At 38.9% G+C, this 24,953-nt stretch overlaps 4 protein-coding genes across 5 annotated transcripts in view; 2 read left to right on the top strand and 2 right to left on the bottom strand.

Moving 5' to 3' along the window:
- uba2 (ubiquitin-like modifier activating enzyme 2) overlaps positions 1 to 2,500 on the bottom strand; it is a 13,655-nt gene extending 11,155 nt beyond the window's left edge. Inside the window, exons 1-5 of the mRNA XM_086074449.1 lie at positions 2,279 to 2,500; positions 1,255 to 1,338; positions 1,079 to 1,149; positions 929 to 993; positions 748 to 848 (exon numbers count right to left, since the gene is read on the bottom strand). Coding sequence (XP_085930575.1) covers positions 748 to 848; positions 929 to 993; positions 1,079 to 1,149; positions 1,255 to 1,338; positions 2,279 to 2,419 — 462 coding nt within the window. The 5' untranslated portion in view covers positions 2,420 to 2,500. The remainder of the gene's footprint in view (positions 1 to 747; positions 849 to 928; positions 994 to 1,078; positions 1,150 to 1,254; positions 1,339 to 2,278) is intronic.
- Positions 2,501 to 4,771: 2,271 nt separating this feature from the next.
- Positions 4,772 to 9,450, top strand: lcat (lecithin-cholesterol acyltransferase). Its single transcript, XM_086073654.1, has 8 exons — positions 4,772 to 4,862; positions 5,312 to 5,536; positions 6,080 to 6,236; positions 6,429 to 6,544; positions 6,735 to 6,830; positions 7,572 to 7,796; positions 8,068 to 8,263; positions 8,700 to 9,450. The coding sequence occupies exons 2-8, from the start codon at positions 5,386 to 5,388 to the stop codon at positions 9,061 to 9,063; spliced, it is 1,305 nt and encodes a 434-aa protein (XP_085929780.1). The 5' UTR covers positions 4,772 to 4,862; positions 5,312 to 5,385; the 3' UTR covers positions 9,064 to 9,450.
- Positions 9,451 to 9,506: 56 nt separating this feature from the next.
- Positions 9,507 to 17,972, top strand: pla2g15 (phospholipase A2, group XV). Its single transcript, XM_086074798.1, has 7 exons — positions 9,507 to 9,814; positions 10,954 to 11,110; positions 12,857 to 12,975; positions 14,154 to 14,252; positions 14,340 to 14,564; positions 16,942 to 17,054; positions 17,234 to 17,972. Exons 1-7 carry the CDS (start codon positions 9,667 to 9,669, stop codon positions 17,627 to 17,629), a joined length of 1,257 nt encoding a protein of 418 aa, XP_085930924.1. The 5' UTR covers positions 9,507 to 9,666; the 3' UTR covers positions 17,630 to 17,972.
- A 2,479-nt stretch (positions 17,973 to 20,451) lies between these two features.
- Positions 20,452 to 24,556, bottom strand: endouc (endonuclease, polyU-specific C). Of its 2 annotated transcripts, none has more exons than XM_086073180.1 (8): positions 24,444 to 24,556; positions 24,270 to 24,326; positions 23,782 to 23,881; positions 23,576 to 23,687; positions 23,041 to 23,162; positions 21,286 to 21,398; positions 21,004 to 21,154; positions 20,452 to 20,932 (listed from the first exon to the last, which is right to left on the bottom strand). In XM_086073180.1, exons 1-8 carry the CDS (start codon positions 24,452 to 24,454, stop codon positions 20,660 to 20,662), a joined length of 939 nt encoding a protein of 312 aa, XP_085929306.1. In that variant the 5' UTR covers positions 24,455 to 24,556; the 3' UTR covers positions 20,452 to 20,659. The 2 variants fall into 2 exon arrangements, with proteins under 2 accessions (XP_085929306.1, XP_085929307.1); XM_086073181.1 differs by having other exon boundaries at positions 24,270 to 24,323; positions 24,444 to 24,541.
- Positions 24,557 to 24,953: the final 397 nt, after the last annotated feature.

Here is a 24,953-nt window from a genome sequence, read left to right as displayed (position 1 = left end):
TCCTGAAAAACGTGTTTCAGTCAACAGGACCCTTCTCACACACATCTGGTGGGAATGGCATTAAAACAGAGCGCAACTAGCTATGAACAGGAAACTAGTTAAGTCAATTAATTATTGTCTTGAGAGAAAATAATGGCGTGGACGGAAATGAGTTACGTCAGCCAGGAAGATTCACTTAAAAACTCTAAAGTAAATTGAATATATTAAATATCTATAATATGAGCTATGTGTTTGTTTGTGCCATTTTGAAACCCGGGTGTTGAATTTTGAGCTCTACACAACAATATGTTTCAAAATAACGATTTTTGTTTATAAAATCAACTTAGCTTTGCTAAGATACTATATTTGTGCTTTTTTATTTATTTATTTCATTACATTGAAGTAAAGTGGACGCATGTTTACAAGAAAATGCTAAATTAGAATGAAAAGAAGCAGAGGGAAGAAAAAAATGATTATTTCTGCCTCTTAACAGGAAATATTTACTTTTCACATTTAAAGAGCTTTCATTATGATTATTACACTTAAGTACCATTCTTGTGATGGGATTCATTTTATACCATGACATGAATTTTACGCCATATCGCTCAGCCATCAGTCTCTAGTTGATGCACGTTAGTCTGACCAAAATATGAATAACAACTTACACACGTTCAACCGTACTTGCAGCCATACTTAACCATATAAAAAATGCTGGCATGTTTTCATTTGACAACGCGACATTGGGTGATGCTACAGTATAGAGTATACCTTCTTGATGACAGTAACCTGTCCGAGGTATCCTGCTGTGCCACTCTCAATGAGAGGGATGTCGGCTGCCAAACACATTCTGTTCACATGGTTGCGAGCGGCTGAGGAGGTAAAAAGTAGATGAATATCCTCATCATCTTGGGAAAGATAGAAAAAGGTCAATGAGCCCAGATGTACACACCTCGGTTATCCAACGCGTTCATCACGAGGATAAAATGTTTAAAAAACTCCACATTGTAGTCAGGACTGTTGGGAGAAAGTTTTTTTTAAATCCATGATTTCCACATACAGTATTCTTTGAGCAAAACGGACACACGGCAAAGACAATTACTTCATGATGCTGTCATGGTAGGCAGTAATTTTTGCAGACGGGCAAAACTGCAAGGCACTCTCTTTGGCGACCTGGAGTAAATATCAACACACAATCTGGAGTTACTGAAGCACAAGTCCAGCGACAGTGCATCATTACAACAGCAGGTATCACAAAATGTCACATGGAGAGCATACCTGTGCTTTAGACTTGCCAACATGCTTCTTCTGAAAGAGGAACTGGCGGTTCAAATTGCTGACATCAATTGTGTCCAAGTCAATCTGCAAAATGAATGATTTCATAAATCTCATGTATACATGTAATGAGTGCTGACCTAAACCTTGACTTGATAAATGCTTTACTATCCAAGTAGATTACTGTATTTATTTTAATCAAAGCCAAAACAGCACACTGTTTTGATAGCAGAGTCGTTGTATTTTTGTTTTCAATACGAGCACTATGTAACCTTAAAGTGGTAACACTATTTTGTGTGCAGTATATGCCTCCCAGTACTCATTTATTATTGCTTGTGTTGTTAAATACGCCTCAGAAGCTGTACTCTCTCATTCAACCAAATTTTGGAATTGAACCAATACTTCAAATGTAACCCCAATCTTTGTCCACACAAGAATCTGCATTTCCACTTGTGCACAAATTGCGAGTACTTTTGCCATTGGGTATGGATCACAGTGAGCCACTCCAACACGTCCTATCAATTCCTTATGAAGGCAAAAGACACGAAGGAATGAACGGCCCCAGTTACTGTACCTGTGAATCACACAGCTGGAGCCATCTATCATTGTGTCAAGATCGGCCTCATTAGACTCACTCGTGATCGCACACAAAAACACAGCAACTAAATGTGATGCTTATTCTAAACACAAGCTACATTTGTATACATTATTTGAAGTGATCAGACAAGTCAGTCGTGTTAATGGCGCCAAAATACCTCTCCTGGCGCTCGGTATGTGCGTAGATTCCACGAACGAAATTGTTCCCACACATTTATTTCAGTTATTGAGGTGAAACGAATCACCAACATATAGGAGTACAATTGACTTATATTTCTAGGGGAAGTCAGTCACCTAAAATCTGCACAGATTAGAGGTACAGTGCTGCACAAAGACTTCACATGGTAGTAAGCGCGACATTCTGTAGCACAAAGACTTTAGCGTGCTAGTCGGCTAAGCTAATAGGCAAACAAACGTGAGGTGTACAGACCACTTCTATATTTTTGAAGCCAGTGAGGACGAGATTCTTCAGCAACTCGCAGCCGATACCTCCCGCTCCCACCACCAAGACCTTGGACGTAGAGAGGGAGTCAGCCAATTCCTTTCGGAGGGAACCCACAAGTTGAACCATGGTTGATGGGTACAGCCACAAACTCAGTCTGTAGCACCGGGATGCTAGCGGTTAGCTTAGTCTTCTACCTCGGAAGGAAGGACTGACGATGCCCCGCATAGACATATGTAATGACATATTTAATGAAGTTTCCCTGTTGCAGCGATACGTTAACCAGTCCGCCATATTAAATGTGGCATATCTGAACGAACCAACAAAGTTAATGTCTCACACGCACTCAATCAGACAAATAATTAATTCATAACAAAGTTTTTCTTGAATTATATAGCTATGTTTGTTGTTGACCAGTTAGCATAGAAGCTAACACAGCTATGTACTCGTGGACAAAAACTCGAAGATTAACATTGATTTGCATCCATTGCCGGAACTGACTAATAATTAATTGAAATTACGATTCAAATAAAATTTGTGGCTTAGTATTATTTTATATATATATATATATATATATGTATTCTAGGTGCTTAAGCATATAGACTGAACCAAACATCTTAAACTATTTGAAATGGCAATTCAAATAAATATCTTCTTTTTTTTCTTCTTTTTTTTAAAGGGCACCGTTGCTGTTTGACTGTACGTTGCAAACACTGATCGGAATATATGACTGGATAGCCGATAGGCCAAGACTTTTAAAGTCGCGAGGCCGCCATATTGCTCCTCCCAAAAAACGTTTCCCGGCATAGATCATATACATTTACAGTATCGAAATTGGAGACCATTTAAGACAGTACATAGTAGAAAGAGCATGATTTATGATATTTTGAATTTAAGGATTTAAGACATTTTACAACTTGCTTGAAATACATGTATACAATTTTATGCTTAATGACGTTTGCAGGAGGAAACTTTTGTATTGACCTTTTGCACGTGACGTCACAGCCCTCATGGGAACGCCCCCTACAGGACGCTGGACGACAAAAGAGCCACTTGCCTGTATTGTAACCATTAAATCTCGTACAGTGTAAAGTCCTTTATCTAATCGATCATCTTATAAAATGGTCAGATCTTGCTGGCAGTCGGTTGTGCAGAAAGACAAAGGAGTAAACCAAATGTTGCTTTTTATCGCATACCTACTAATGAAGACGAAAGACGTCGATTGATAGATAAATGTTGTAATTAGTAGATAAATGTTGTAATTAGTAGATAAATGTTCAAACATTTTACTAATAAACGTACACTCTAACAAAGATTGTAACAACCAGACCTCGGATAAGCGGTAGTTAATGGATAAATGGATTTAATAGCCAAATCCTGAAATGTAGATTTGACATGTGAGTTTTTTTTAAATAAAGAGCACTGACATTTACATTTAATGGATCTTGATTGGTTGTTTTTATATTTTATATTAATTTATATTTGTTATATCAATTTAGCTACTAGTAATCACAATCACTGGAGAAAATCTGCTCGTTTTAGTTCATTGTATTTGCCATAAACTCATTAAATTATAGTTTTTAAAAAAGTTTTTCTAATGGTTGTTTCAATCAAAAAATAATCAGTCAAGAAAATGTTGGCATTTTTGCCACATTCAATGTGGCGATGACTTTGCTATATAGGCCTAAATCAGGATCCGAAGAGGAATTTTGAGGATATGGTTTTTGTATCCTTCTGTGTGCCCCACCATGCAATTGTCATTCTTATTCTCTAACCTTCATGTATTTTTTTATTTCCTTCTTTTCTTTCTTTCTTTTTTCTTTCTTTCTTTCTTTTCTGGGACAGCGCCATCACTTGCAGATTGAAAGTAATGTTCAATACTTTTGCCACTTTTAAAAACACAAAATGAACCACTTAACGCTGCAGCAATTGGGGAACTGCTTTTGTTGACTGATACTATACAATATCTCTAATAGACTAATAGAATGTGCATATCTGGATATGTTGATTGGGGCGATACACAGATATTTGAAATAGCCTCATGAATTTTGGACAACTGTATTTTTGATTGTTAGGATAAAAGTTCTCATTAACATGTCAGACAGTGGCCAAACTGGCTATATGCTTAAAAGTGCCCGAGCATAAATTATAGGTAATTGCCCTGTAGTAACCCCCTGTTGGTCTATCAACGGGGTAGCACAGAAGAGGGACAGTTACAAGGGGTCGAAATATAAGCATTATTTCAAAGGATGAAGCAGTTTAAATAAAAAGGGTGGGACTTTAACAGTGTGTGAGTAATTCGTCTTGGCTGATCATCAAATATGCCATATTATGTCATTATAAAACAATAATTAGAAATATAGCAAGTTTGCAAATTATTGTGCAGCAAATGCACTTTGTATAACATATGAAGACTTAGATTACGAATAAAAGCATTCTATTGAGTCATGAAAACGGAAATTTTGGGAGTCCCCTGAAGGCACCAGCAGCTGCCCGGAAAGTCGTTGGTGTCATCCACTCTACTGTCATTTGGACTCATTCTACCAAAGAGACCGCAAGGCACGCGTTAAATGTAAGTCAACTCTCCCACGTTTTGCATCTTCTATCCGTACATGAGTAAATTACAAAGTCACGTTGTGTAAAGTGCATTACAATAACGAATGTAAACAATTATGTTTTATTCATTTTCTATAATCTCGTCACCCTGTGCGAGCAGTCAACTGTCGTGTAAATAAATAGCTGGTGAAAATCAATAGGGCATGAAGACACCACTCGAGTTTGTGTGTGCATGCGTGCGTGCGTCTGCGTTTGTGTGTGCGGTGACTAAGCACGCGTGGGCTGATTACACACAGTTTAATTCATCATCCATCCCCTTCAACTAGATTTGTCAGAAGTTTATAACAGGCTGCTAACAAAGTTTGGTTGAAGACACGTCGGTCGGTCTTTTTAGGAAGGTTACCGTTCTCATTAACTCCATGTAAGTCCCCCCCGACCTTTTTTTTAATTTATTTGTTGATCAAGCCAACGCCATCAGTGTTGCCAAGGCCGAGACGAGACATCGGCCAACACTGCAGCAGGCAGAAAGGACACTAACAATGGCTTCCTCAGGACAAAGCTGGCCTTTGCTGACACTTGGACTTTTACTGGGACTTCATCACACCTCGTGCTTCTGGATCCTCGATGTTGTCTTCCCTCCCGATTCAAAAGCTCAAAACCATAGCAACATCACACCTCCACTCATCATTGGTAAGTTTACTTTTACCTGAAAAGATGCTTCTTCTACTGCCCATTGTACCCATTTTGTGAACTTGGCGCAATTGAACTTCAAATAGTAATACCGTAGTTTTTGGGTGTTCCACTTTGGAGGTCCCATTGTAAACTGTTGAGATTAGATTACAAGGAAGCTTCTGGGCGCCATGTGGGTGGTACTGTGCCAGAGGTAAGAGCTGTGAGCTTGGGGCCCACAAGGCTGTTTGTTTAGTAAAACAAACCTGCTCACTGATTATATGCATATGTGACCAAGGCTGTTCATTTACATTTGGAATTATGGATTTAAACTAAAACAACGTAGTTCAATTAAATATGTACATTTTCAATGCATAGACTCTAATGTAGGCTACTATGCTATGCTAATGTTCAACTGACTTTATGCTATCACACAATGTTGCATTTAAATCCTGTACATTTTATGTTACACTCTCAACTAAACAAATATTATTGGGGTCTTAGAGGGGGGACTTGTTATTCACTTTTTGGTGTTTTCTATGCTCATCCCTCTTGTCTTTGCAGTTCCAGGAAACTTGGGGAACCGTCTGGATGCTAAGATAGACAAGCCAAAGCTGGTCCACTGGATGTGCTACAAGAAAACAGATAATTGGTTCCCCTTGTGGATTGACCTTAACATGTTCATGCCTATTGGTGTCGACTGCTGGATCGATAACATTAGGTAATATGCGTTTCATCTATTCTGAGCTCATAGACTTGGAAAATTTCTTTGATCAGAAGCTTTGACTTAAGTCGGGTGATCAATGCTTATACAGGTGGAAAATACTTTGCTGGTCTTTTGGCCAATTTGTAACCCTACCTCTTCTTACATTGGACACAATGTTGACATTTTCCCACAAATGTTTGTGTTCAGACTTGTTTACAACAGGACAACAAGACGGTCAGTCAACTCGCCAGGGGTGCAGGTGCGGGTGCCGGGGTTCGGACAAACCTATCCCATTGAGTTTCTTGACAATAACAGATTGGCTGGTGAGAGAAATACATCTATCATAACGGCAACAAACTTCAACATTAATATTAAGGTTATAGGTTAAATTCTATCAACGGTACGGGCTAAAAAAGAACTGTAAGAATTGTGTGCATTGTCTTGAAATAAAACTGAGATTAAGAAGATGTATTTACATAAGGATAAAAACGGAGTCTGCTCTGTGTTTTGCAGGTTATTTTCACACTATGGTGCAGCATTTAGTCAATATTGGCTACGTTCGAAATGAGACTGTTCGTGGAGCACCGTATGATTGGCGATTAACTCCTAGTAAGTGGTAAAAATATATTAGGTTTACTTCACTACACTATATCGAGTTTATGTGGAATATAAACAGATTATCATAAGAGAATATTGATGTTTGATACTGTGTCAAAAAAAGGACTTACTTTTTATGTAACAATGTTGCGGGAAGTCAACCCCAGCATTTTTTTTGTTGGGGTTGACTACTATGCAGCCCCACTAGTCTATATACAGTATTCTGGTTAATATTGCATTAGTGGAATATGCAGCAAAATTCAGATGTTTTTATCCATTTAAGGGGGCGGCCATTTTGCCCCTTTGCTGTCGACTGAAGATGACATCAATGTTGCTCAGGTAACAACCAGTCACAGCACAGCACAGCTTCAGAAAACAGGTGAGCTGTGATTGGTCGTTGCCTGAGCCCTGAGCAGCACTGATGTCATCTTCAGTCTGCAGCAAGTGGCAAAATGGCCGCCCCCTGAGATGGATAAAAATGGCGTGATTTTGCTTCATAACTCATATTCCAAAAATGTAAGATTAATCAGAATGTCATGTTTAGACCAGTGAAGTCACATATAACATATTGTCAAAAATGTTCTCACTTTAAGGTGAGAAAGATAAACAATTTGCTATACTGTTGTCAGACTCTTAACATAATCCACATCATTTGAAATGTGCCAATTTATTAGTTTTCCAGTAGTGCATCTATTTCTGCAGAAAAGAGAGTGACAATGATGACGACAGATGATCTTTCTTGTCTTCCCACAGATGAGAATGCAGAGTATCTAACGAAATTGCAGGAGCTGGTGGAACAGATGTACGAGCAGTACCAGGAGCCTGTTTACTTGTTGGGACACAGTATGGGCTGCCACTACGTCCTCTACTTCCTCAACCATCAGCCTCAGGAATGGAAGGACAAGTACATTCGGGGCTTCATTTCCCTCGCCGCTCCATGGGGGGGCGCTGTTAAAGTACTGAGAGTCATGGCATCAGGTACTGTTATGGCATGGCAAGTGTTTTCTAGCCTTTATTGAGCTAAAGCACTTATTTTTCATTAGAATTATATCGTGCACTTTACCAAAAATAGTAATTCAGTACCTTCTGATAGAAATGAAATTATGTTTCTATGACACACATGGTGATCTCTCACAGCATACTAATTAATGTGCTGCTGCATAATGGTTGGGAATCAGCGCCATATTTTATAGTGCAATAAAAGTTATGTACCAACAAAAACCTAGTTCATTTATTTTATTTTTTTTAGGTGAAAATGACGGCATCCCAATGATTTCCAACACCAAGATCAGAGAGGAGCAAAGGATGACTACAACAAATCCCTGGATGCTGCCAACAGAGAAGGCGTGGCCTAAGGACCACGTCTTCTTATCGACGCCATATTTCAACTATACTGGACAGGACTACCAGCGCTTGTTCCAAGACATCAATTTTGAGGACGGCTGGTAAATTCATATTGTACTTGCATCATACTTTTAGCTATTAGCTTTATCCACTTCTGCTTTGATGTTCTGCAGACCCAAATGGCTTTTCATGTGCATTTATATTATGAAATATATATATATATCTACACACAATTATGAAGTAATGGTGAGTATTCAATATTTGATCTGTCCGGGTCAGTAATATTAAACATTAAATGGGAGATATACTTTAATAATAATAATGCATTATATTTAGCGGTGCCTTTCTTGGCATTCAAGGACACTGTACAGTATGTTGGCAAAAAATAAAATAAATACAAATGTATTTGGTCTTCACATCCCAATTAAAACACATTAAAAAATATGTAATAACAAACCAAATATGTTAAGCACCTCTCCAAGGGAAAGAAAGTATCCACCACGAGAACTCAGCTGACAAACATTTGATTGGTTTCAGGTACATGAGGGAAGACACGAAGAACCTGACTGGTGATCTCCGCCCTCCTGGTGTTGAGGTGTGGTGTATGTACGGCATTGGACTACCTACTCCAGTCACGCATATTTACGACGAGAGCTTTCCCAACGCAGACCCCATAGACTTTGTTTACGACGATGGAGATAACACCGTGGGCAGCCGAAGCATGAGTCTTTGTAAAAATTGGGTAGGACAGCAGGAGAAGCCTGTGCATGTTACGGAATACAGGGGGTTGCCACACCTGGATATTGTATTCAATGAAAAGGTGCTCAATCAAATACAGCAAATCTTAGAGGGGAAATCGGAGATACCCAAAGAAGTTGATGTCAGGTCTGGGCAGATATAGTCAACAGCATTTTGAAGTCATGTTAAAAAGCACATGCAGCAGGACCGGGAATAGCAGCAATAAAAAGTTGTGTATGCCTGACCTCAAGTTTATAAATGATGAAAATATACTCTGAAAGCTTGATTTTTTTTTTCAACATAACAATTCTGTTGTGCATAAAGATATTCTTTTGTCCGGCATTTTCGTGGTTATTGTGCTAAATAAGTTGTTGTAGTATGAGACTAACAAGAACCCATACAGTTTTATTGTGTCGCACCGATACACCCATCCACTGTAAACCCATCTTGTTTTGTGTTCATTTTGTGTGTTACTGGGATTCAAATGCGGCGTTTGGTGCGCAGACTTCTCCCTTCGAAAAAAATAAAAAATAAATCCCCGTTGGACTTATCTGAGTTCGATTACTTCGGCCTTGACTGAAGTTGCGTTACCAAGTAAGATTGCTCTGCGTTCTGTTTTAAACCTCGTGACGCGTCATCATCACGTTGTTTCATGCAAACAACGTCAACTATTTAAGGTTCGACAAACGGAACGGGACAAGTTACTTCGTCGAATGGCATCTTAGCAAAGTGGAAATGGCTTTTCGGCTATGAGACATCGGGAGTCATGGGGGGTAGACAGCGGATAGCCGCCTTCTCGCTTCTCACAGTCGCGTTGTTATTGTGGCTGTTTTCTCAAAGGTGCTCCGGAAAACCTGTGGGGAAATGTGGGGGCAACAAGCCGTGTCAGTCCGTGGGTGCTCCAGTGGTCCTCGGTAAGTGTTTACTGTACTTCACAGTTCGCTGTCTTTGCTTTACTTTGGTTTTGTTTACATCGATGTTAAACGTCAACAGTTGACGAACGATGAGCGACACGCGTCCAAATGTGACTTCAATATGAGGACAAATTGCATTTGTTTCTTTTCTCAATATTCTAACTTAATATTTTGTGGTATTTAGGTCAGTAAAATATAAGATCAAGTAAATGCTTGGATTGAACACTGCGACTGCGTGATAGACGCGATGAACGTTTTAAATTATATTTGCGACATTATTGTGCAGTTTCACTTTACTGTGACGCTGTCGTCTTATTGTTATTTTAAATCCTTTAAAGTCCCCGAAGATTGACACTATACATTAAGACACTCTGTGCACTTATTTCTTCATCTACAGACGTCTGTTTACGTTTACAGCCCTATCACAAGACTGCTTTGTTGCAGCCAATCAGATTCCTGGGGCAATTTGAGCCAATCCCTTCATTTATTTGCACACTACATCATGTGACTCTTTTCAATCAGTGCATTTTACACAGTAATCCAGTTTACACATGATTACCATTGTATTCTCCTTGTCCCCCTGACTCGCTTGATCAAGTGTGGTTGATTTTGTGGAAACCTTATCTTGTTCGTACTTAAGTCTGTTGACATGAGGTCAGGATAACTGTTTGTGTGGCAGTGGCACTGATTAGCACATAGTTGGAGCAATCGTCCACGTATCTATCTACCTACCTCAATGTGTCTGGTGTGTTGGAATATTTTAGCCTACTTCTTGATGATGAAGAAATATGTCTAGCAGTCTTACTTTCAGCTAACAGTTAAAAAAAAATTAAGATCAATGTTTTGTCTTTTAGACAAAATGGCCACATGTACTCAAGGCCATCAATGGTCAAATGTCAATGTGAATGAACTCAGAAAGCGATCTATAGCTGAAGACATCCAAACAACACTTTGCATGATAAAAATAGCAGCTAGATAAAATACATGTCCAAACTTTTGATTTGGGTACAATTTCATATTTGAAAAAGGGCCAATGTTATAGTTTTTTTTTAGAATTCAAAATACATTTTTCATTGTGCTTTCGATCATCTTGGTCACTATAATCGTGATATATATTGTGTCTTTGTGGCTGATTGCAGTTCCGGGGGACTTGGGAAACCAGCTGGAGGCAAAGCTGGATAAACCCAGTGTGGTTCATTACATTTGTTACAAGAAAACAGACACCTTCTTCACTTTATGGCTCAACTTGGAGCAGCTCGTGCCCGTTGCCATTGACTGCTGGATGGATAACATAAGGTATGACACCTGTCAATCAAAGATGCCGCTATCCATACCTTCCCTTCCCGATTTTTTGATTTAGTATTCACTGTGAATTAATGAAATTCATTTTTGGTTCATGTTTAAGGGCAATTATATTTGGTCTTTCAAAAAAAAAAAACATTTTGATAGCGTGCCGAGTGAGTGAAAAAAAATTGACAGACTAGTTCCAAAATGTAAAAATCTGTTAGGATTGAGGTTCATGCTAACTGATTATGACTGAAATCATTTTAAGTCGTCACACTCCCAACATTCAGCTCACTACGGTACCGTTCGGAGCTGTCAACCCTGACCAGTTTACTACACTGTAGAAGAAGAAGTGGAGTTATGTTGCATATTCTATGGTTAAATAATGGTTAAAATGTGAGTGTGAATAGTTATCTATGTGCCATGTGCCGGTCTTGTTGACCACTAGCCATCTCTGTTGTCCTTCCAAAGGTCAGTTTTCCCAATGAGAGGTGCCGTAAACAAACAAATGTTGAGGTAATCCTTAACAGTTAGGAATGTGTCTACAAAAACTGTTATAAACTACATTTTAGTAGGATAGTATTAAAGTAGAGTAGTAGAGAGTACAGTCTAAAATAAGACTATTATATTTATATTAACTGACTTGTGCAACGTATCCCGTACTCGAGCTGCGTCAAATGTTCGGCTTTTACAAAGAGAATGTTGAGCTTTGACGATAACGAGGTCCTGATGGACAAAATAATGCAAACGAAAGCTTATCTGTATTGACACTGCAGTTTGACACTACTGTGAAGTAAATTAAATCCCAATAATACACGTTGCTCAAATGAATAGCCCTTTGACTCAGTCTCAGTCAAAACGGAGTATATTTATTTATGCTTGTAAAAACTGGATTTTTCATAATCATACAGCGCTTGTATTGCAAATCATTACGGTAGTTTGCACAGGTGGTCGAACTGTTGTGGATTGTTTTTACCCTCTCGAAAAGCACACTGAGTATTTGTGTCTAAATTATTTGACTGGAAATGTAAAGATAGCCTATTTAAGAACACTTCTAGCCTTTTAAAAATATTTTCCCATAGTGAAACAGTCAAAAATGGGCCTCTTCACATGATCATTTTTGCCTCAGTAATTTCCTTTCCTGTCCTATCCGAGTGAGATGATCCAGAAGTACTTGGAGGATAAGTGCGTTCAAATTCTATAAATGCTTAGGAAAGGTGCCAGGATGCAACCTTTAAGCCACCTTCAGCAAAGGTTACTCTTGTCCAACCTTTATGAAATGATATTACCCACAATTCTTGTCATATGCCACCTAGAATCACGTGAAAATGTATTTAAAATCCAATTTCTTTTTGAGAACAAAGCTTTACTATGATCCCAAAAGATGACACTTTATGTTGATAATAATTTGCGGACAAATAGTTATATCTTTTTATTTCCAAATAATTGAGGAGACCAAATAAATACAAATAGCGGTCCAAAGTTTAATAAATGAAACAGTAATGACACAGCACTTTGTTTTATTTTTCTTCAATCAGAAATGCTTTGCGCTGGTTACTGCTGTAAAGAATATTGCAATGTTCACTATGATCTTTTAAGCAGTACTGTATCATTGTAGTAAATCAGGAAACATCAGTACGTTAGTAACTACCCAAAAAAGGGAAGATGTTATTCACACAAGGTGACGGTCTCGCACCACAGAAGCGGAACTAACACCTAAGTCAAGGTCTCCCTATGACTGTGTTCATGTGTGTGTAGGCTGGTCTACAACAGGACCACACACACCACCTCGTCGCCACCCGGGGTGAACATCACCGTGCCGGGATTTGGCCAGACGTACTCAGTGGAGTATCTGGACCCCAGTAAACGCAGCTTGGGTGAGTGCATTTCAGCCTACAAGAACTCCAATTGTAACTTGAGAAAACGTTTTGATTAACTCGTCTCTGCCTGGTGAGCCTTTTGGGCTCTTGCAGAAGTGAAGTTAATTTGAGACCATTTTGTGTTGTGAATTTTCCTTAATTTATCTTATTATATATATTATATACATATAAAGTGTGTTATTGTTTTAGTTCATTCTAAACCAGTAATTTCTTATTAGTCAAGGAGAACGTGAAGTAAAATGCTTTGGAAAAGTTACCAATGCTTCCATGTAGTGTTAATTTTATCCGCCATTTTTGAATTTAGTCTCAGTTTAGTCCAGTTTCAATCACACTTGTTAGTTTTTAATCATAGTTAGTCAACCTCATCCTGTTTTTAATTAGTCAATTTTTAGTCGACTATAAATCTAGCAATTTAGTCTTTATTTTAGTCCAAGAAAACATAATTTTATCCGTCAAGTTTTAGTTGGAGACAACGTTGTAGTCTAGTTTTAGTCAGGACACTCATTTAACCCCTGTAATTTTTCTCTCCATAAGATTTATGTTGAACATTTCAGATCTAAAACTATTTCACATAAAAATATATATATATATTTTTTTTAATGAAAAACAACTTGACACACACACAGTGGTTACTATGGCTCCATGCTACGAGCAAGTAAGTTAGCTAGCATTAGTTAGCGGTCGGTTTAACATTATTGTTGGAATGTTACAGCCGTTGGATTAATGTTACGTTACTATAACTATATAAATATATTTTTTTAACTTTTCACCGTGAAACCACCTCCTGTCTGTCCCATGTGTTTGTGCATGTTGCACTCGCTAGCTAGCTAGCTAGCTGCAGATTTGAAAGGGTGTGTGTCACGTGACAAATTAGCAGAGACAAGATTTTACAAAATTATATCATTTTCGTCTTGTTTTTGTTCATAAACAAAACTTTTAGTCCACTTTTAATTAAGTGAAGTACATTGTCTCGTCTTTATTAGTAAATAAAGTAAATTAGTAAATACATACTGATTTAGTCCTAGTTATTTTTTATTAATGAAGGTTTTAGTCTAGTCTAGTTTTAGTCCTGTGAAAAATGTGTGTTGACGAAATGATGTTTGTTTAGTTTTTGTTCGAAATCAACACTACTTCCATGCCACTAAAACCAGCTTGTGCTCTTGTCTGCCTTTTAGGTATGTATTTCTTTAATATCGTACAGGCGTTGGTGGACTGGGGCTATACCCGAGGTGACGATGTCAGAGGAGCTCCCTATGATTGGAGGAAAGCTCCCAGTAAGATGAACACACTACGGCTCCTTCCGTGAGCATCCATCTGCTTCTCAGTTTGGATTCTGAGACGCCTTGTTGCTTTCTTCCCAGATGAGAACAAGGACTATTTCCTGGCATTGAAGCAGATGATCGAGGAGATGGCAACGAATGCGGGTCGGCCCGTTGTTGTGATTGCCCACAGTATGGGCAACATGTACACGTTGTACTTCCTCAACCAGCAGACGCAAGCCTGGAAAGACAAATACATCAAAGCGTTCATCGCTCTGGGAGCGCCGTGGGCCGGCGTGGCCAAGACGCTACGTGTGATCACATCTGGTGAGAGAAGGAACTGTGTCTTGCTTTTTTTGAGTGGTATCAGACAACTATAATACCCACAGTAATGCCAGTAACACATTACTCCAAAATGTGTATTTTTTTCTAGGAACTAGTAAGCGCAATTTCTGCAAGCTGAATGCTAATAGCTGAATGCTAAGTTGAATGCTTATGAAGGAAATATAAATTATGTGAAATTTACAAAGTATTAATTGTAGTTGATAGTTAAATTAATAAAAATAACACCTCAACTGCAATCTGTCAAAGGTGGGATTCGAACCATTTGCCAGTCAAAGCTCAGTCCCATTGAAAATGAATGGGGAAAAATTTATATTTACCGTTAAATTGTGCGAGTACTGTAATGTGAAATCAGACGATATAAACACTGGAAGGTGGACGGTGTAAAACGGAAGTATTATGTGTGAGTTGTTTCTCAGCAAAAAAGTGAGGAGAATAAAAATCACAATAACATATGTGGGAATGCTTCCAGCATACTGCTGCTGAAAATGGCTCAACGAGTCAAGTATCCCTTTAGTATTGCGTTAGTGGAAGGTGAATTAAGCAGCAAAATCCAGCCGTTTTTTTTTTATTAGTATCAGAAGGCGGCCATTTTGCCACTACCTGTTGAGTGAAAATGACATCACATTTCAGGTAACAACCAATCACAGCTCAGCTTCAGAAAACAGGTGAGCTGTGATTGGTTGATACCTGAGCAACTGTGATGTCATCTACAGTCGACAGCAAGTGGCAAAATGGCCGCCCCTTGAGATTTTTCTGCAAAACTCATATTCCACAAATGTAATATTAATCAGAATGTAATGTTAAGACTACTGAGGTCACATGCAACATATTGTCAAGAAATGTTTAAGGTTGACCTCCCTTTTAAGTGAAAGCCAGAAAAAAAACATCGAAGTTTAGTAAGGTAACAAGCCTATTTTAAAGTGTAATTAAAATAAACCGTCTTTCATATTAATTCATAGCTCATTTGCATCTATTTTAGCATAAGCTTAACATATAAGACAAAACAAAATCTGATACTGTTTATTGTAATAAAGATGAACTCATTGAAACCCAAAAATGCTGTGCAAGAGCATACAGAAGGCCATGATGCAGCTTCTGACATGAAGAGGTCGCTTAGAGCAATGGTAGTTATTAACAGAAACGACCAGCAGGTGGCAGCATAGTATAAGAGATCAGCAAGGGCCATGTTGCAACAAGCTCTTTTTGATTGTGTCTTCACCAGGAATGTGAATATTAATGAAACTTCGCTATATTCTACTGCTAATTGCTGCAAAACGGAAACAGGTACAAATTTTAAAACATTCCTGATGAAAGACGAGACTCTAATCTTTTTTTTGGTAGGTTCCATGTTTTTGTAGCAATAGAACACAATATTCTGCGGGCCTTGCAAAAATCGGTCAAAATCGAGTAAACCAGCGGGGGGGCGAAGGGGATTGCTTCAGTGAAAATGGCTGGGAGTGACTGAGTTAAATTATCTTTGTTCAAAAATACACGGGGAGAAGAAATTGAAAAATTTATCGCTTATTCGATTGCAATTGCAAAATTGAGGGGGGAAAATGGCAATTAGATATTTTTTCTATTAGTTTAACACCACTTTTGCTAACAAGAGTATGAAAACCTAGGATATTTTTATTGTATTAGAACAGATAGAAAATGTGTGGTTAATTAGTGAAGTCATGCGATTAATTACGATTAAAAATGGTAATCGCCTGACGCCCCTAATTTTTTATAATCTTTTCTTAAAAAAAAGATTATAAAAATTTTGAAAAAAATAATTGCAATTATTTTATTTTATTTTATTTTTTAAGAAAAGATTATTAAAAATTAGGGGTGTCAGGTGATAATTTTTTTAAATTGCAATTAATTGCATGACTTTACTAGTTAACTCACGATTAATCACAAATTTTATATCTGTTCTATATGTACAAAAAACGTTTTTCTAGGTTTTCACACTCTTGTTAAAAAAAGTGGATTTTTTTTAAACTAATAGAAATAGTTCAAATGAATTTATGACGGGTATAGCCGTCAATGGCAGTGAATAAGTTAATCAAAATGTCATGTTTAGTCTCCTAGTGAGGTCACATATAATATTATTGTCAAAAATGTTTAAGGTTGGCTTGCCCTTTAAAAACAAATCAGAAAGTTCCACACCTTTTGATAATTGTATAGAAATGGGGGGGGGGGGGGGGGGATCAAATAAAAGTAATGAGTTAAAACGGTGCTGGATTTTGAGCAGTGAATGAGTTAACAAATATAAATGATACATGTGTTAGCTTTCATTTGATTATCATTAAAAGGCCGTCATCAGAGAAGTACACACTGTCTACTTCCACTTTCTTTCAATCGGTTTGTGTTTTAGGTGACAATAACGGCATACCGGTCATCCGACCACTGAAGATCCGCTCTCAGCAACGCACGGCCGTGTCCACCTCTTGGCTCCTTCCCTATTCCCACACATGGCCTAAGGATAAGGTGTTTGCATGTTTATTCATTATTAAAGCTCCAAAGAACTCACCATCAAATTTTGATTGTCCCAACAATCAAATACCTCCCTGCCACGGTGCCAACAATTTCACAAGCAACCAATTAATTGTATGACACGTCATCAGAATTACAGCAGTTCAAAATGAATTTTCCGCATTTCCGTGCAGGTTTTGATCCAGACACCCACCACTAACTATACCGTGACGGACTACAAGCGGCTATACATGGACCTGGGATTCGAGGACGGCTGGCTGATGCGTCAGGACACGGAGCCTCTGCTCTTCGACCTCACGCCGCCGGGCGTGGCCGTCCACTGCCTGTACGGCTCCGGCGTTCCCACGTCGGAAGCCTTCCAGTACACCTCCAAGTTCCCCGACGAGGATCCCACCGTGGTGATGGGCGACGGCGACGGGACGGTCAACCTGCTGAGCGCCACCCAGTGCAAGCGCTGGGCGGGGCGGCAGGAACAACCGGTGACCTTGCAAGAGCTTCCCGGGAACGAGCACGTCAACATGCTGCTCAACGTCTCCACTGTGGCCTACATCAAGAAGGTGCTTTTCTAGACTGCGGCAAGTTTGCGCAAGCCGTCTTCAACATACGTCAACACACTTGTCGTCAGTTATGCTGTTCAAATTGTCATTGGTTTTTGCCCTCTAAAGTGCACATGCCAAACTGCCAACTGGAAAAACGCGGCAGCCATTTTGACACCTCTTAACCACTCAAGTAACATCATTATTATTCATATCTAATTGTTTTCAAATGACTGCTGTACAAGTGCGTCTTGTGACATCTTTTTTTTTGAAGAAGAAGTTTTAAAGGTCTCATTATTCAACATACTAAAATAGTTGTCAAATGTGTAAAAGACATGTCTGTGACACGCATTCGTCAAAATGGGGGGGTGGGGGGGGATCAGGCTAGTCCATTGTGTGTGTGACCTGATGGTCTTGACTGGCTAAGTGTGCCAGAGTGCAGATAGATCGGAAGACGCCAAGCCAGGACGGGTCACAGCAACACAACAGCCTAGCTCAAGTCACCTATCCACTCATTAAGAGGCCTATTCAAACAGTATACATTACTCATTCAAATCTGAGCTTTTAATTGAGTAAACTCATATTTTCTCTTCTTTTTTTTTCTTTTTTTTAAATCAAGTTTTACAAAAGTCTCTGGCTTGTTACATTGTGTTCATTTTGTATGACAAATTATAAATGAGTAAGATTGTTGTGTCGAGTTAGTTGGGCAGTTTTACTTTAAATGATTCTGAAAATCTGACCTCATATTCTTCGTGTCTCTTCTAACTGCTTCTCATATGTTAACGAGGACGACGCACTGTTTCTGATATTTATGTTCTAAAATTATTTTCAGTTTTATCTTGAATATTTTTTTTCTGTTGCATCAATGTTGACCCGTGTCATTTTAGCCAGTGCCAAATTATAGACGTGTCCCAGTAAACACTAAATTTTTTAAATATTTGCTTTTGTTTGTCAAACTAACAAATTGGGTGCCTGGTTGTTTTATCTGTACAGGAATTGATTTAACAGAACACGCCATGCTGGTCTGTTTTGTTGTTCGTTGCCATCCTATGAGATTTTGCCATTACATGATGCTTTGTTTTTGGCACCACATATCACAATTAGAGATTATTTTCTGTCTTTAGACAATCAAGAAGTGTCCAGGTTGTGCTTCTCAAAAATTTTCCCAAAGGTGTGTGTGTGTGTGTGTGTGTGTGTGTGTGTGTGTGTGTGTGTGTGTGTGTGTGTGTGTGTGTGTGTGTGTGTGTGTGTGTGTGTGTGTGGGTGGGTGTGTGTGTGTGTGTGTGTGTGTGTGCTTGTGGAAATGACGTTAGTTACTCTTTCTGGCTGGAGTAATCATATTAACTGACCACAATGACACTTTGCAGTGAACTGTCAGTTAAGCACTGCCCTTGATAAAATGTTGTTATTCAAACTGACTTTGTTTTTCTTCAAATTTATTTCCGCATATGTTAGTTACATTTGAAGTGTTTTAAATTATGTCTAAAATATTTCAATAGAAAATCTGAAAAACTATCACAGCAACATCAATATCATGCAGCATGTTTGGACTATTCAAACTGACTGTATGCTCAAAATGCGAAATCACACAACTTCCTGTCTTGGTGTGTTTCACATGCCGCGATGTGCAAACATGAGAATCCACAGATGAAAAGTGACTACATTGGAAAGCATACAGGAAGTATGCTATTTATTGCATTATTGAGATTGTTAGAAACCCTGAATGACAAAAATCCCCGTATTTTGTTGCAGAACGTTTTGAGGCAATCAATGACACTTAAACTATTTTGGGTCACTTCTCGAGAGCACTCTGCTCCAGTTGTCTTGGAGACATCTATCCCCAAACTGAATGTCCTGTCCAGTATTTGTTTCACAGCCATTCTCGAGTGTCATCTGATGTGTTTGATATTATTTTGACTTGCAAGCGCTAACGGTGGCAGTTGAGTCAACTGGCTTCACAACAAGCAGCAGATATGATTTATAATAGATGTGTAATACTAACACGCATATATATATATATATATATATATATATATATATATATATATATATATATATATTTATTCCTTTTCTTCTGCAAAAAAATATTAGTTAATATATAAAGAATATAATATTAGGCCTACTGCCATATGGGGTCGATGCCTCCGACTTCCGGGTTTTACACGTCAGCGCTGTTTCCAGCCACTGCTGGCTGCGTTCCAACACTCGCACCCCCACCCCTACGCCCCCCCAACCGCGTGCACCCGCTCATCGTCGGGAGACGTCTCCGCTATCTGAAATGCTTCGGACACTGAGACAGACACTACATACTCGCAGCATCGCACCCCGTCGACGGGAACGGGCAACCGAGGGGCACAAAGGCGGAAGCGCAAGTACTGGGACGCGGCCCACACGTTGCAAACTGGAAGCGAAGTTGATGGGTGAAAACCCGGAAGTCGGAAGTCTCGCCTCCTCCTTGGCATATAGTCCATTGAAGAAGCCAAGACGAGTTAAGAATTGAGTCTCCGTTACAAGCTAGCCGTCTGTCTTACACCGCCCCCATGTGGCCAAGCCGCGTACACATAGAATGAACAGCACAATTCATTGCAGGAGAAAATGTAACAAAAACGGTCAATTGTTTTATGTAATTAGGTCCTTAGATTATTTTTCTTGTTAAAAACACTGTACAACGTTTTGGGGCTACTTTAACCGATTATGGCCTTTCCTTTCATTTTAATGGCGAAATATGTTTTGGGATACAAGTGTTTTGAGTTACGAGAGTGGACAAGGAATTAATGAACACATCTCAAGGCCCATTGAGGTAAATGGCTCTGATGTGTGGCAATTTTGGGCTGGAAAATATAAGGAAGAAAAGAAAAAGCTACTTATTTTATTGCTAAACCTTTAATGGACAAATCAGTATATAATGATACATTACCATAATAGAAACAATACTCAGTCATGAGTTACTTTTTAGGTCCTTTTATATATGATTAGAGTACATTTCAGTCTGTATTTGAATGTTATATTATCTGGCCATTTAGTAGAAATTATAAAGCCAAATTTCAAATCAAAACAAGATCATTACGATTGCGGTGCAATGTGCCTGCTGTTGCTGCTGAGCAGTTTGGGGTAGGCTGTGCCAAGCGAGCGTCCATGTCGGATGACCACCAGCTCCATCTGACACTGGTCGATGTTGACCAGCACCGTGGTGCTTCTCTCCGTGTTCATGAGGAAGATGACGGTGAAGACGGCCATCTCGAACTCGGGGCTGGTGCCGATGAAGGAGCTGCCCACGGGTTTGACCACGCTGTGCCAACTGAACTGGAGGCTCGCCACGTGGTCGTCCTCGTCGGGCTGAAAGGGATGCGAGAGCGTCAGGTGGCCTGACGACCGTAGCGACGAGCGGCCCGAGTGTTCACACGTACCAAGTCGTGCTCCCTCGCCTTGTAGCCCTTATAGTCCAGCAGTCCGCCCTTTTCCTGCATGTAGAACTGGATCCAGTTATGGAAGCCTGTGATTTCACTGCTAGATTTGAGCTCGCCAACAAACACATGCTCGAAGCCGCAGGAGTCAGGCCTGTAAAAATGATTCCAACAGAAATGTGTTACAAATTCTCATTGATTTTGGTCAAATTGCCGCCCTTTTCATTCAGTGGTGTAATGGTTGTTTGAGCCAAGCAACATCGTAGACAGGGAATGTGCTCTTACCCAGTGTTCCTTTGTCTGTGGTAGAGATGAAACCAGATCAGGCGCAGCTGACTCTTAAAGTGTCTCAAGTTTGTTGAAGACTGTCCTTTACTCACCAGATATCTGTGAGTACGCTGCAAAATAAAATAAAAGTCTCAATCTACATTACTGAGCACTTCTCCTTTGCCGAGATAATCCACCAACCTCACTGTTGTGGTGTAACAAGATAATAAAAAGGAGACTCTAAAATGTGCAAACAACATATCTTTGCTTTTGCATCTAATTCAACTGAGATAGGCTTCAGTTCAGCCAAGACCCGAATGAGAACAAACACAAAAAAAACAGCTGAATGCTACTGTTTTGTAATTGATTAAACACAATCAACAAGGACAATCAAAAAAAGCTTGGGTAAAAAAATAACCCAAATTGTGTCAAAAAGGGACCACCCCAATTTTGGGGTTATTCACTTAACCCCTAAAAAGTCAGGTCAAATTAATGAGTTACAAAACAATCCCAAAAATAGTTGCTTTGTGTTTTTTTGTTGTTGTGTGGGTTATTTAACTGAAAAAAAATTGGGTCAGGTCATTTTCGACCCATACAATCGGGTTATCCAATTAATCCCAAAAGTTGGGTGTAATGAATAACCCACAAAACAACTCAACAAATTGACATCAACAAATTTAAAGAACTCAAAGTTGGGTCAATTAATTTTTGACGAAATTCAATTGGCTAATTCAATTAACCCCAAAAAGTTAGGTCAAATGATTAACCCAACAAATTGACAACAAATAAATAACTCATAAAGTTGAGTCAGATCGCCCTTGACCCAATTCAATTGGGTTATTCAATTAACCCAAAAGGTTGGGTCGAATTCAATTCAATAAATAACCCACAAAGCAACCCAATCTATTGGGTTGTTTGTTGGGTCCAATTAAATTAAATGACGAATCCACAAAGCAAATCAATCTATTGGGTTGTTCGTGGGTTATCCATTTCATTTAATTTGACCCAACCTTTTGAGTTATTTAACCCAAAAAGTTGGGTTGGGGCATTTTTGACCATATTCACGTGGGTTATTCAGTTAATACAAAAAGTTAGGTGAAATGAATAACCCACAAAATAACGTTTTATAGTTTGCTTTGTGGATTATTAATTTAATGTCACTTTTTGGGCTAAACAACTCAAACAGTTGGGTCTATGTTATTTGATTTTTTACCCATATTTTGGATTATTTTTGACCCAACTGTTTTTAAGAGTGTACAGCTTGCCCCCCCTCACAAATTCCTCAAGTACTGGTACAGGTCCAGTTTGCAGTGAGGCCAAGACAACGCAGCATTCCACAGCTGCACACAGATGTTCCACATGTTTACTGTTCTTCCTCCGTGAAAGAATGTTTCCAGTGAAAAGACCAAACTCCCTTTGGGGTGCAGCTGCAACCTCACCCCAGAAGCCGTTCAAGAGGGCGAAAAACAACATTCAACACGCTACTGAGTGTGAGGGGAGGAAACTATGGACACACACAGACCAATCGTTTCTTGTTAATTAATTGAAATTATATTTAAAAAAAAGAACAAATATATAAACAGTGCTATTAGCACTTTTTCACGTTTTATATTCTTAATTTAAACATTTCTTTCAATCTCATCTAAAAATGACCTGCCATTTTCTAAATCAAAGGTGGCCCCCCCGAGCCCAAAAGTTCACCCACCACACCAGATGGAAAGTAACAACAACCCAAGTAATGGGCACGTCGTCCCAAACACATCTGAAGTGTACCTTCATGACTTCTGTCTCTAAGATGGCATCCAAGAAAACGTTGGTCTCGGTCAGCTCTTCGGCAGTGACTCGCTCAGCCACGCCAGTTGCCCTCTCGTAGTTGTCCAGCAACCTCAAAAGCCCTGAAGAAGCATCATTTACACACACACACATGCTAACTGTGGACTCTTAGAATTCTTAATAACCACATTTACGCTCTTTGTCCTCACTAGTAAGACAATTCAGCTCACTAGTAACAGCTGTAATATCTTTTTTTTCATTACTCGTGCCACTAATAACCTTCTAGTATGCAATTAAACCATACTAGTAAACTACTAGGCCAAGCTAGTAGGCAAGTGTCACGCACTAGTAAGCACCCTAAAACAACAACAAAAAAGCTTAAAATGGATACCGAGGGGATCAAATAAAGGCTCTAATTGGCTGCCCATTTTTACGGTCACGAGTCATGATTTCATGAGTTCGGCATCTTATCACAACATCTCACAGCATACACACACCTTTGACACAATAGAATACAATGGTAGTTGTAACTAACTTAAAATGGTGGTGGTGTTTCTCATCTTGAGCTCATTGACATTGGAGAAGAGAGGCAGAGAAGCGTGATCTAGGACAACCTGACTGCCCGGGCTCACGTACCCTGCTCGACCCTTGCACAACAAAAACGTCATTACAATCACATCAGCATTAAAAAAAAAGAAAGAAAGAAGACGATGCACTTAAGAGTGCAGAGATTCTTCATACTTGAACTGAGATGGTGTAATCTACACCTGGCGTCATTCGATTTGTATCCAGCCTCCACAGCTCATCGAAAAGGTTGGAAAGTTCTTGGTTTAATACCAATCTGTCATGAGGGGAACATTCGGCAGTATTTTGTTATTGTACGTCTACAACAAAATGCAGTGGTGAAAAATAAACACGTTTAAAATAGGTTCTTAGTGTGATTAAGTAAGATTTTTTCAGGTATCTGTACTTTAGTAGTTTTATTTATTTATTTATTAGAAGTTTTTATTTTTATTTTCCGTTTTTCAACATATAGCCTAAATAACTGAAAGTACAAAAAAACACCAAAAAAAAAGTACCGTTGTAGTAAAGCAGTATGTACATTTTAGTATGTACAGTACTTTTTTCCCCCTTTTAAGTACAAGAGTTTAAAGTGTGAGTATTTTTGGCACCTCTAACAAAGTGTTAATACAACAAAAAAATAAGAAATAAAAAATATGGTACAGTACCTGGATGCATTCAGTCCACTGAGAAACACTCCCAGGAGGAGGACTACACATATCCTGCTAAAAAACAAACAAGCGGGGGGAAGGGGTGACTTTGGAATGTTTTCCATCATAAACGTCAAAATAGTATTACAAGCACCCTTAAAAGGTGCAAGAAAAACAAATTAAAGACCAAACCTGAAAGCCATGATGCTTCTTGTTTCCCCCTACTGCGCACCGACAGCAAGCAACGAAAACAATGCAAGTCCTTTAAATTGCGCATGCGCAAAGCTGACCTCAGGTAAACGCTGCAGATCCGTACATTCACCACCAGGGGTCAATGTGCCTCATCCTATGAACTAGCGCGATTTTTAAACGAGAAACTAGTTTTAACTTTATACATTTAATGAGTTAATTGTATTATATCTGGTGTGTATTGCTTTCCCCTGTGACTATAATACAAACCAGGCAGATTGTTACAGCAGTCAAACAACATTCCATCACATTTTGAAATCAAAATCAAATTAAAACGCTCCAAAGTCCAATGTATATCAATGGACGGAGAGGGTCATTTCACAGTTGACCACCATTTTGTCTCCTGACGTAAACTCGAAAATATTCATTTCCGCAGCGAGGATAACTTTATATTGCCATCTACTGTATTAAGAAATATTTTGACAATTGTTATGCTCGTTGTTAAATATTTGA

Source organism: Leptonotus elevatus, chromosome 4, assembly GCF_054856555.1.
Source record: "Leptonotus elevatus isolate MCC_2025b chromosome 4, RoL_Lele_1.0, whole genome shotgun sequence".
Classification (NCBI taxonomy): Eukaryota; Metazoa; Chordata; class Actinopteri; order Syngnathiformes; family Syngnathidae; genus Leptonotus; species Leptonotus elevatus.
Note: the sequence above shows the minus strand (reverse complement) of the source record. Positions and strands in the feature narration are given on the sequence as shown.

Bases quoted from the DNA above. Each gene is read 5' to 3' on its own strand.
- lcat (XM_086073654.1), top strand. From the start codon at position 5,386: ATGGCTTCCTCAGGACAAAGCTGGCCTTTGCTGACACTTGGACTTTTA. The intron at 7,797-8,067 runs GTACTGTTATGG...TATTTTTTTTAG, and splicing joins ACTGAGAGTCATGGCATCAG to GTGAAAATGACGGCATCCCA. The intron at 8,264-8,699 runs GTAAATTCATAT...GATTGGTTTCAG, and splicing joins ATCAATTTTGAGGACGGCTG to GTACATGAGGGAAGACACGA.
- pla2g15 (XM_086074798.1), top strand. From the start codon at position 9,667: ATGGGGGGTAGACAGCGGATAGCCGCCTTCTCGCTTCTCACAGTCGCG. The intron at 9,815-10,953 runs GTAAGTGTTTAC...GGCTGATTGCAG, and splicing joins GGGTGCTCCAGTGGTCCTCG to TTCCGGGGGACTTGGGAAAC. The intron at 12,976-14,153 runs GTGAGTGCATTT...TCTGCCTTTTAG, and splicing joins CCCCAGTAAACGCAGCTTGG to GTATGTATTTCTTTAATATC.
- endouc (XM_086073180.1), bottom strand. The intron at 21,155-21,285 runs GTAAGAGCACAT...TCATTTTTACAG, and splicing joins CACAGACAAAGGAACACTGG to GCCTGACTCCTGCGGCTTCG. The intron at 20,933-21,003 runs GTACGTGTGAAC...CATCCCTTTCAG, and splicing joins AGGCGAGGGAGCACGACTTG to CCCGACGAGGACGACCACGT.